The following is a 12,301-nucleotide window of genomic DNA, read 5'->3' on the forward strand; positions in this document are numbered from 1 at the left end:
GTAGGGGTCCCAGTACCTCATTGACTGGGAGGGCTATGGACCTGAGGAAAGGACCTGGGTGCCAGCTAGTCGGATTGTGGATAGGACTCTCATCACCGCTTTCACCAACGGCATCCTGATCAACCTGCAATCCGTAGGGCCGCCCCAGAGGGATCCCTAACCGTCCTGCCCGCTCGGCTTCCTGTCCTGTGCCTGATCCTGTCTCGGGACCTGTCCCATCTCCCACCACGGCCCTCCGGCTTCCTCCGAGGATGAGGACGTTCGCTCGGACCGTTCGGAGGAGTTCTAGCCCTCCTCCGGCTCCCCTCCTCCCCGGCGTGGTGTTGCTCTTGGGACTTCTGGGGCCGTCCCTTGGGGGGTTCTGTCATGAGCCCTCTCACTCCACTGGGTTACCACCTTTAGTTGTTTCCACTCTGCTCACCACTCTCTCTACTCAGCCTAACTAGCTCCACCTGTCCCTGCTCTGCTCGGCTCTAATTACTCTGCCAGCTGCGCTGCATTACCCACTAACCCTCTCCCAGTATTTAAGGCCCTGTCTTTCAGCTCTCCGGTGTCAGATCGTCTGCAAAGCTTACACCCGAACCTGTTTGCTCGCGCTTCTGGCTCACCCTGGTTTTGTGACCCCGGACCTGCCTGTTTTTTGGATACTCTTCTGCCTCAGGAGATCCAGACCTGCTTCTGCCATTACGACTCCTGACTACTCTTCAATCCCGGTAACTCTGACCAGCCTTCTGCCTTGCTACCTACGTATTTTGGATTTCCCTTGAACTGTAATGCTGCCTGGTTTCATTCCGCCCCGTTGTGTCTGTGTTTCCTCCCCCCCAGGACTTCTGGACCACCAACCAGCGGCGTCATCGGACAGATCGCTGCCACTGGGGGAGGCACAGACCCAGCACATCGGACGGGATAACCCCTGGAGCCTTCACTACTCCCTACATCCCTTTCCCTTTAAGTTTAAATAAACTTTCTGGTGTGACGCAATTGTGGTCCTCTTTTGTCGTCTGTCTGAACCGTGACAGTTACGTTACAGCCTTATCCTAAAATGGATTAAATAGTTGTTTTTTTCTCATCAATCTACATATAATACCCCATAATGACAAAGCAAAAACAGGTTTTTGCAAATGTATATATAAAAAAATTATTAAAAAATACACATTTACATAAGTATTCAGACCCTTTACTCAGTACTTTGTTGAAGCACATTTGGCAGCGATTACAGCCTTGAGTCTTCTTGGGTATGATGCTACAAGCTTGGCACACCTGTATTTGGGGAGTTTCTCCCATTCTTCTCTGCAGATCCTCTCAAGCTCTGTCAGGCTGGATGGGGAGCGTCGCTGCACAGCTATTTTCAGTTCTCTCCAGAGATGTTAGATCGGGTTCAAGTCCGGGCTCTGACTGGGCCACTCAAGGATATTCAGAGACTTGTCCCGAAGCCATTCCTGCATTGTCTTGGCTGTGTGCTTAGGGTTGTTGTCCTGTTGGAAGGTGAACCATCGCCCAAGTCTAAGGTCCTGAGCGCTCTGGAGCAGGTTTTCATCAAGGATCGCTTTGTACTTTGCACCATTTATCTTTCCCTCGATCCTGACTAGTCTCCCAGTCCCTGCCGCTGAAAAACATGCCCACAGCATGATGCTGCCACCACCATGCTTCACCGTAGTGATGGTGCCAGGTTTCCTCCAGATGTGACGCTTGGCATTCAGGCCAAAGAGTTCAATCTTGGTTTCATCAGACCAGAGAATCTTGTTTCTCATGGTCTGAGAGTCCTTTACGTGCCTTTTGGCAAACTCAGAGCGGGCTGTCATGTGCCTTTTACTGAGGAGTGGCTTCCGTCTGGCCACTCTACCATAAAGGCCTGATTGGTGGCGTGCTACTGAGATGGTTGTCCTTCTGGAAGGTTCTCCCATCTCCACAGAGGAACTCTGGAGGTCTGTCAGAGTGACCATCGGGTTCTTGGTCACCTCCCTGACCAAGGTCCTTCTATCCCGATTGCTCAGTTTGGCCGGGCGGCCAGCTCTAGGAAGAGTCTTGGTGGTTCCAAACTTCTTCCATTTAAGAATGATGGCCACTGTGTTCTTGGGGACCTTCAATGCTGCAGAAATGTTTTGGTACCCTTCCCCAGATCCGTGCCTCGACACATTTCTGTCTCGGAGCTCTACTGACAATTCCTTCGACCTCATGGTTTGGTTTTTGCTCTGACATGCACTGTCAACAGTGGGACCTTATATAGACAGGTATGTGCCTTTCCAAATCATGTCCAATCAATTGAATTCACCACAGGTGGACTCCAATCAAGTCGTAGAAGGATGATCAATGGAAACAGGATGCACCTGAGCTCAATTTCGAGTCTCATAGCAAAAGGTCTGAATACTAAATATTTTACATTTTTAAATACATTTGCAAACATATCTAAAAACCTGTGTTCGCTTTGTCATTATGGGGTATTGTGTGTAGATTGATGAAGAAATGTTTGTATTTAATCCATTTTAGAATAAGGCTGTAACGTAACAAAATGTGGAAAAAGTCAAGGGGTCTGAATACTTTCCGAATGCACTGTATATATTTGGAGTTTTAGTTATGGTACAGGCATTATCAGTCTATAATTTTAATGGTATGTTTATTTGAACAGTGAGAGACAGAATAACAAACAAAAAAATCCAGAAAAACGCATGTCAAAAATGTTATAAATTGATTTGCATTTTAATGAGGGAAATAAGTATTTGATCCCCTCTCAATCAGAAAGATTTCTGGCTCCCAGGTGTCTTTTATACAGGTAACGAGCTGAGATTAGTGCTCCTAATCTCAGCTTGTTACCTGTATAAAAGACACCTGTCCACAGAAGCAATCAATCAGTCAGATTCCAAACTCTCCACCATGGCCAAGACCAAAGAGCTCTCCAAGGATGTCAGGGACAAGATTGTAGACCTACACAAGGCTGGAATGGGCTACAAGACCATCGCCAAGCAACTTGGTGAGAAGGTGACAACAGTTGGTGCGATTATTCGCAAATGGAAGAAACACAAAATAACTGTCAATCTCCCTTGGCCTGGGGCTCCATGCAAGATCTCACCTCGTGGAGTTGCAATGATCATGAGAATGGTGAGTAATCAGCCCAGAACTACATGGGAGGATCTTGTCAATGATCTCAAGGCAGCTGGGAACATAGTCACCAAGAAAACAATTGGTAACACACTACGCCGTGAAGGACTGAAATTCTGCAGCGCCCACAAGGTCCACCTGCTCAAGAAAGCACATATACAGGCCCGTCTGAAGTTTTCCAATGAACATCTGAATGATTCAGAGGAGAACTGGGTGAAAGTGTTGTGGTCAGATGAGACCAAAATCGAGCTCTTTGGCATCAACTCAACTCGCCATGTTTGGAGGAGGAGGAATGCTGCCTATGACCCCAAGAACACCATCCCCACCGTCAAACATGGAGGTGGAAACATTATGCTTTGGGGGTGTTTTTCTGCTAAGGGGACAGGACAACTTCACCGCATCAAAGGGACGATGGACGGGGCCATCAAATCTTGGGTGACAACCTCCTTCCCTCAGCCAGGGCATTGAAAATGGGTCATGGATGGGTATTCCAGCATGACAATGACCCAAAACACACGGCCAAGCAACAAAGGAGTGGCTCAAGAAGAAGCACATTATTGTCCTGGAGTGGCCTAGACCTTAATCCCATAGAGAATCTGTGGAGGGAGCTGAAGGTTTGAGTTGCCAAACGTCAGCCTCGAAACCTTAATGACTTGGAGAAGATCTGCAAAGAGGAGTGGGACAAAATCCCTCCTGAGATGTGTGCAAACCTGGTGGCCAACTACAAGAAACGTCTGACCTCTGTGATTGCCAACAAGGGTTTTGCCACCAAGTACTAAGTCATGTTTTGCAGAGGGGTCAAATACTTATTTCCCTCATTAAAATGCAAATCAATTTATAAGATTTTTGACATGCGTTTTTCTGGATTTTTTTGTTGTTATTCTGTCTCTCACTGTTCAAATAAACCTACCATTAAAATTATAGACTGATCATTTCTTTGTCAGTGGGCAAATGTACAAAATCAGCAGGGGATTAAATACTTTTTTCCCTCACTGTATAAGAAGTGAGTTTAGGGGTTTGGTGTAGGTATAAAGAAAGTAATACTGTATGTATGTGTATGTGTATATGTGTGTGTGTGTGTGTGTGTGTGTGTGTGTGTGTGTGTGTGTGTGTGTGTGTGTGTGTGTGTGTGTGTTGAGCTGTAACCGAAAGGTCGCTGGTTCGAATACCCGAGCCGACAAGGTGAAAAATCTGTTGATGTGCCCTTGAGCAAGGTACTTAACCCTAATTTTCTCCAGGGGTGTTGTACTAGTATGGCTGACCCTATAAAATAACACATTTCACTGCACCTACCGGTGTATGTGACAATAAAGATATTGTTGTAATATTTTTTTTTTTACTGTCCTTGTGGGTACCGGAAATACCCAAAAGTCCTCACAAGTATACATTTCCCAGGTCCCCACGAGGACAAAGGCTATTTTTGGCTTAGTGGTTAAGCCTAAAGGTTTAGGGTTACAGTTAGGGTTAGAATTAGGGTTAGGGGGTAGGTTTAGGAGTTAGGGTTAAGGTTAGGGTAAGGGTTAGGAAAATAGGGGAAAAATAATTTTGAATGCAAATCAATTTAAGGTCCCCACAAGGATAGTAAAACATATGCTGTGTGTTTGTGTGTATGTGTAGACTTACCAGAGCGTTCTGCTCCACCCGCGCCCTCACCTGCCCCACCTTCCCTGACACCACCCTGGGGAAGATGGAGGAGTCAGCCCCCTTACAGAACAACAGGTACTCCCCTGGGGACAATAGAGTTAGTTAAGAGAGTGTGAGTGACAGAGAGATATATCATGTCAATGTGTGTATCTCTATTTGTGTGTGGTTTTGTGTGTGTGTGTGTGTGTGTGTGTGTGTGTTTTTGCGTGTGTTTTGCGTGTGTGTGTGCGCGTTACCTGCACTAGACTTGACAATGACGCTCATTCTCCTCCTGACAGAGTCAAAGTTCAGCACGTGTAGCAGCTCAAACCTGGAACACACACCGGAGTAGATGTCTCCTTCAGCATCAGCCAAAATACACAGGACATTCTCTAACAGTGTACACAGCAATACAAGTGGCTAGAGACAAGCAAAAACAGAACAGGCCTTTGTACAGACTAATTATCCTCCTTTTCTCTTCCCTCTTCCTCTCTGTTTACTTTGTATCTCCCTCCCTTTCTTCCTCCTTGGTTCTCTCTAAATAGCTGTTTCACAGACAACCCACTGCAGAGAGGGATGTAGATACTGATGTTATACAAGTGGTGCCTATGGGATCCAAACCTGCTATTTATACCCTTGATAAAACCACTGTCCCACACGATCTACTGGCTTCTGCTCCCACACTATTCTATGTGTCTTCTCACAGGTCTTTCAAACACTTCTATGAGTCTTCTCACAGGGCTTTCACACTCTTCTATGATTCTTCTCACAGGGCTTTCACACTCTTCTATGTGTCTGCTCACAGGTCTTTCACACTCTTCTATGTGTCTTCTCACAGGGCTTTCACACTCTTCTATGCGTTTTCTCACAGGGCTTTCACACTCTTATATGCGTCTTCTCACAGAGCTTCCACATTCTTCTTGGCAGTGTTGTCTTACTACAGGGAAGTTGTCTTATTGCAATATTTTAAACACACCACCTAAAGTATCTAGGTTTTGACAATTGGCAGCAATATGGAATTAACTTAAATTAATTAGATTGAATTAATAACTTGAGATATGCATGTGTAACTATGGTAACTCTATGGTTTCTCAGGAGGCTGTGAAATATGAAAGGCCAAATTAAAAGATGTTGTGAGCAGAGCCCCACCTCTCAATCTCATCGTCCTTATTGAGAATCTCCATATGACGGTCTTTTAGTCTCAGATATGTGTACCCCAACCTGAGAGGAAGAGAGAGAGAGACAGAGAGCGAGATGAGAGGAGAGAGAGAGAGAGTAAGAGAGAGAGAATGTGTGTGTGAGAAAAAGAGTGAGCGAGAGAACGTGTGTGTGTGAGAGAGAGAGAGAGAGAGAGAGAGAGAGAGAGAGAGAGAGAATGTGTGTGTGAGAGAGAGAGAGTGTTCTGTAGGTTAGAGAAAAGGCATGACTATTTGTGTGCTTGTCTGTATTATTGCTAAGTGTGTGTATCACGAAGTGTGTGTGTATTGTTAAGTGTGTGCATGTATTGCTTAGTGTGTGCGTGTCCTTCCATGTGTGTGTGTGTATGTGTGTGGCCTTCAGTATGTGTGTGTGTGTGTGTGTGTGTCTGTGCCCTTCAGTGTGTATGTGTGTGTGTGTCCTTCAGTGTGTGTGTGTCCTTCAGTGTGTGTGTGTGTGTGTGTGTGTGTGTTTTTCAGTGTGTGTGTGTGTGTGTGTCCTTCAGTGTGTGTGTGTGTGTTCTTCAGTGTGTGTGTGTGTTTGTGTGTGTCCTTCAGTGTGTGTGTGTGTGTGTGTTCTTCAGTGTGTGTGTGTGTCCTTCAGTGTGTGTGTGTGTGTGTGTGTGTGTGTTTCTTCAGTGTGTGTGTATGTGTGTCCTTCAGTGTGTGTGTGTGTGTGTGTGTGTGTCTGTGCCCTTCAGTGTGTATGTGTGTGTGTGTCCTTCAGTATGTGTGTGTGTGTGTGTGTGTCTGTGCCCTTCAGTGTGTATGTGTGTGTGTGTCCTTCAGTGTGTGTGTGTCCTTCAGTGTGTGTGTGTGTGTGTGTGTGTGTGTTTTTTCAGTGTGTGTGTGTGTGTGTCCTTCAGTGTGTGTGTGTGTTCTTCAGTGTGTGTGTGTGTGTTTGTGTGTGTCCTTCAGTGTGTGTGTGTGTGTGTGTGTGTGTTCTTCAGTGTGTGTGTGTGTCCTTCAGTGTGTGTGTGTGTGTGTGTGTATGTGTGTCCTTCAGTGTGTGTGTGTGTGTGTGTGTGTGTGTGTCCTTCAGTGTGTGTGTGTGTGTCCTTCAGTGTGTGTGTGTTCTTCTGTGTGTGTGTGTGTGTGTCCTTCAGTGTGTGTGTGTCCTTCAGGGTGTGTGTGTGTGTGTGTGTGTGTGTGTGTGTGTGTGTGTGTGTGTGTGTCCTTCAGTGTGTGTGTGTGTGTTCTCCAGTGTGTGTGTGTGTGTGTGTGTGTTCTTCAGTGTGTGTGTGTTTGTGTGTGTCCTTCAGTATGTGTGAGTTCTTCAGTGTGTGTGTGTGTGTGTGTTCTTCAGTGTGTGTGTGTGTGTGTGCCCTTCAGTGTGTGTGTGTGTGTGTGTGTGTTCTTCAGTGTGTGTGTGTGTGTGTGTCCTTCAGTGTGTGTGTGTGTGTCCTTCAGTGTGTGTGTGTGTGTGTCCTTCAGTGTGTGTGTGTGTGTGTGTGTTCCTTCGTGTGTGTGTGTCCTTCTGTGTGTGTGTGTGTGTGTGTGTGTGTGTGTGTGTGTCCTTCAGCTGTGTGTGTGTGTGTGTGTCCTTCAGTGTGTGTGTGTGTGTTTCAGTGTGTGTGTGTGTGTTTCAGTGTGTGTGTGTGTTACCTCTTCATGCCCTCCACCAGAGCCACCTCATCAGGAGAGGATGATATGTAGAAGGAGGTGGGTTTTCCCTGGTGGATCCCTCTCTTGATGCTATCCACTGTCTCCTCCTCCTTCACCTGCACCGTGTGGCACAGACACAGAGCCCGGAAGAACAGCTCCTCATGCTCCTGAGACACACACTGTTAGACACACACACAGACACAGAGAGACGCTCTCACACACACAGAGAGACGCTCACACACACACACACACACACACACACACACACACAGACGCACACACACACACACACACACACACACACACACACACACACACACACACACACACAGAGACGCTCACACACAGAGAGACGCTCACACACACACATACAGACAGACACACACACACACACACACACATACAGACACAGACACACACACAGACACAGAGAGACGCACACACACACGCACTCTCTCTCTCTGTTTTACCCTGTGGTATCCTCCAGGTGAGGAGTCGATCATGTCTATGCTGGAAGCAGCACTGAGGATCTGTCCATTACAGATGGCGTGGGGGATATAGACATGTCCGTCCACACAGCACTCTATAAACTCCATGTTGTTCTCGGTTAACGTCCCCGTCTTATCAGTAAACACATACTCCACCTGCACACACACTCACACAATGAAGTAGATGCTGATCTGAGGTCAGTTTTTGGAATGTGTGTGTCCAGCATACATGTAATATCTCATTATAAGGGTCTAAGCAGTATATGCACATTATAAGCGTGCGTGTGTGTGTTTGCATGTGTGCACACGAGTGAGTCTACTATATCTATCTGTGTATATATATATATATATATATATATATGTGTGTGTACCTGTCCCAGCTCTTCATTGAGGTCTGATGTGTTGACCTGAGCCCCCTCCCCCAGCTCCTCATCATACATATCCTTGTCCCAGGCTATGAAGTAAGACCCCAGGAACTTCTGCATCTCCACGGTAACATACATGGAGACTGGAATGATGTAGTTAAACAACACCATGAAGGCCAGGAAGTCTGTGAACGCCCTGATCACCTGAGAGAGAGGAGAGGATGAGGGAGGAGGAAAATGGAGGGAGAGAGAGATTGAGAGAGAGAGAGAGAGAGAGAGAGAGAGAGAGAGAGAGAGAGAGAGAGAGAGAGAGAGAGAGAGAGATTGAGAGAGAGAGAGAGAGAGAGAAAACGAAAGGAGGTTTAGAGAGAGAACGACAGCCTTAATCAGAATCAGTGAATGTTAAGCAGGGAGAGACCTGATGAATCATTTTACGGTGACATCATGCATTGTGGGTAGTGTAGTTGTTTGTGGGACTGACCACGTGGCGTTCTCTGTCGATTTCGGTCCTGTGGTTGTACCAGGGTTCGTCGTGGTCAGGAGACCACTGCCACGCGTACTTCAGAACTGTATTAATGACCGCTTTACTGATCAGGATACACAGATACACTATCAGGAATGCATTCATCGACCTGGGGGAGAGAGAGGGAGGAGGAGAGAGATGGAGGGGGGAGAGGGAGAGAGGAGAAGTTTAGATGACCTAATGCAGATTGATTTGGCAGAACTGGATTAGATGAGCTAAATGCAGATTGATTTGGCAGAACTGGATGTAAAAGGATTGTCAATAGAGTTTCACACACACACACACACACACAGCTTGAATGAGATCAAAGAGAATGATGCAGCCATTATGTAATAACAGCGAGAGCAGCAGGTTGAGATAGGAACAAGCTGGTCTAATATATTCATTAGCCTGTTTTCCAAACTGTCTGTGGGAGAGCCAGTCAGTACACCACACTACACTACACTACACCACATACACTGCACTAGTGCCTTCTCCTAATGCACTATTACTTGCAGGTTTAGGTACTCTGTGGGTTGGATTGATGCTTAAACATCCTACTATCATTCTACTATTCCAACTCCTAATATCGTTCTACTATTGCAACTCCTACTATCATTCTACTATTCCAACTCCTACTATCGTTCTACTATTCCAACTCCTACTATCATTCTACTATTCCAACTCCTAATATCGATCTACTATTCCAACTCCTACTATCATTCTACTATTCCAACTCCTACTATCATCCCACTATTCCAACACCTACTATCGATCTACTATTCCAACTCCTACTATCATTCTACTACTCCAACTCCTACTATCGATCTACTATTCTAACTCCTACTATCGATCTACTATTCCAACTCCTACTATCATTCTACTATGACAACTCCTACTATCATTCTACTGTCAACTCCTACTATCATTTAGCTATTGCAACTCCTACTATCATTCTACTATTCCAACTCCTACTATCATTCTACTATTCCAACTCCTACTATCCTTTAGCTATTGCAACTCTTACTATCGCTCTACTATTCCAACTCCTACTATCGTTCTACTATTCCAACTCCTACTCTCAATCTACAATGCCAACTCCTACTATCATAACTCCTACTATCATTCTACTATCATAACTCCTACTATCATTCTACTATTCTAACTCCTACTATCATTCTACTGTCAACTCCTACTATCATTTAGCTATTGCAACTCCTACTATCATTCTACTATTCCAACTCCTACTATCATTCTACTATTCCAACTCCTACTATCGTTCTACTATTCCAACTCCTACTATCATTCTACTATTCCAACTCCTACTATCATTCTACTATTCCAACTCCTACTATCGTTCTACTATTCCAACTCCTACTATCATTCTACTATTCCAACTCCAACTATCATTCTACTGTCAACTCCTACTATCATTTAGCTATTGCAACTCCTACTATCATTCTACTATTCCAACTCCTACTATCATTCTACTATTCCAACTCCTACTATCGTTCTACTATTCCAACTCCTACTATCATTCTACAATTCCAACTCCTACTATGATTCTACTATTCAAACTCCTACTATCCTTTAGCACAGGGTTCTTCAATTCCGGTCCTGGAGGGCCGAAACACTTCTGTTTTTTATTTCTACCTGGTAGTTAATTGCACTCACCTGGTGTCCCAGGTCTGAATTAGCCCTGATTAGAAGGGGGATGAAAAACAGTGTTTCGCCCTCCAGGACCGGAATTGAAGAACCCTGCTTTAGCTATTGCAACTCTTACTATCGCTCTACTATTCCAACTCCTACTATCGTTCTACTATTCCAACTCCTACTATCATTTTACTATTCCAACTCCTACTATCGTTATACTATACCAACTCCTACTATCATTCTACAATTCCAACTCCTACTATGATTCTACTATTCAAACACCTACTATCCTTTAGTTATTGCAACTCCTACTATCACAACTCCTACTATCGTTCTACTATTCCAACTCCTACTATCGTTCTACTATTCCAACTCCTACTATCGTTCTACTATTCCAACTCCTACTATCGTTATACTATTCCAACTCCTACTATCGTTATACTATTCCAACTCCTACTATCGTTATACTATTCCAACTCCTACTATCGTTTTACTATTCCAACTCCTACTATCGTTATACTATTCCAACTCCTACTATCGTTATACTATTCCAACTCCTACTATCATTCTACTATTCCAACTCCTACTCTCATTATACTATTCCAACTCCTACTACCATTCTACTATTCCAACTCCTGCTATCCGTCATCAGACAGGTAGTTCTACCCAAACTAAAGCAATCAGACACAGTAGGGGGAAGGTATATGTTTAGATCTACCTACTACTGGAATAGCTCTACCTACTACTGGAATAGCTCTACCTACTACTGGAATAGATCTACCTACTACTGGAATAGCTCTACCTACTACTGGAATAGCTCTACCTACTACTGGAATAGCTCTACCTACTGGAATAGCTCTACCTACTACTGGAATAGATCTACCTACTACTGGAATAGCTCTACCTACTACTGGAATAGATCTACCTACTACTGGAATAGATCTACCTACTACTGGAATAGCTCTACCTACTACTGGAATAGATCTACCTACTACTGGAATAGCTCTACCTACTACTGGAATAGCTCTACCTACTACTGGAATAGATCTATCTACTACTGGAATAGATCTACCTACTACTGGAATAGCTCTACCTACTACTGGAATAGCTCTACCTACTACTGGAATAACTCTACCTACTACTGGAATATTTCTACCTACTACTGGAATAGATCTACCTACTACTGGAATAGATCTACCTACTACTGTACATACCACTTTCCTTCCAAATGATATATTGTCTACACACAGTACATATTTAAATTCTATTTTCTGACACATGCTCACTCTAATATACTGTATCTACCCTTGGACTGTTAATTGGACTCATTCTGTCATATTTAGATTTTATTTTTGATTATTTGTGTATTGTATTGTATTTGCGAGACATTTTACTGCATTGTTAGGTGCTAGTAACATTTCGCTACACCTGCTATAACACCTGCAAATCTGTGTACACGACCAATAAACTTTGATTTGATCTTACTTTTCCACAGCGGAGCGTTTCTGGGATTTGGACTGGTAGTTCAGCGTCATCTTGGTGTCCATGCCCGTGTAGATGGCTACAGCTGTGGAGACAACAACCAGGGGTTACCATCACTACAGACACAGTACAGTGTGTGTGCGTTTGTATGTGTGTTACCATAAATGCGTTCTGTGTTCTTCAGGGTGGCTCCTCTGAGGAGAAGGTTCTCAGCTCCCAGGGGTCTGAAACAAGAGGAGAAACAAATGAAAGATGAAAAGTTCAAAAGAAAGAGCTGTATGACAAAAACAT

General features: G+C 44.6%; 1 protein-coding gene across 4 annotated transcripts in view; it reads right to left on the reverse strand.

Moving 5' to 3' along the window:
- Positions 1–12,301, reverse strand: part of LOC121536533 (phospholipid-transporting ATPase IH-like) — an 86,462-nt gene that overhangs the window by 28,141 nt on the left and 46,020 nt on the right. For all 4 annotated transcript variants that reach the window (XM_041843890.2, XM_045206717.1, XM_041843889.2 and 1 more), the window contains exons 9-17: positions 12,170–12,234; positions 12,014–12,095; positions 8,855–9,005; positions 8,380–8,577; positions 7,991–8,164; positions 7,521–7,687; positions 5,869–5,940; positions 4,977–5,050; positions 4,720–4,823 (exon numbers count right to left, since the gene is read on the reverse strand). In XM_041843890.2, the coding sequence (XP_041699824.2) occupies positions 4,720–4,823; positions 4,977–5,050; positions 5,869–5,940; positions 7,521–7,687; positions 7,991–8,164; positions 8,380–8,577; positions 8,855–9,005; positions 12,014–12,095; positions 12,170–12,234 (1,087 nt within the window). The remainder of the gene's footprint in view (positions 1–4,719; positions 4,824–4,976; positions 5,051–5,868; positions 5,941–7,520; positions 7,688–7,990; positions 8,165–8,379; positions 8,578–8,854; positions 9,006–12,013; positions 12,096–12,169; positions 12,235–12,301) is intronic.

The sequence above is a fragment of the Coregonus clupeaformis genome, chromosome 23 (assembly GCF_020615455.1).
Source record: "Coregonus clupeaformis isolate EN_2021a chromosome 23, ASM2061545v1, whole genome shotgun sequence".
Lineage (NCBI taxonomy): Eukaryota > Metazoa > Chordata > Actinopteri > Salmoniformes > Salmonidae > Coregonus > Coregonus clupeaformis.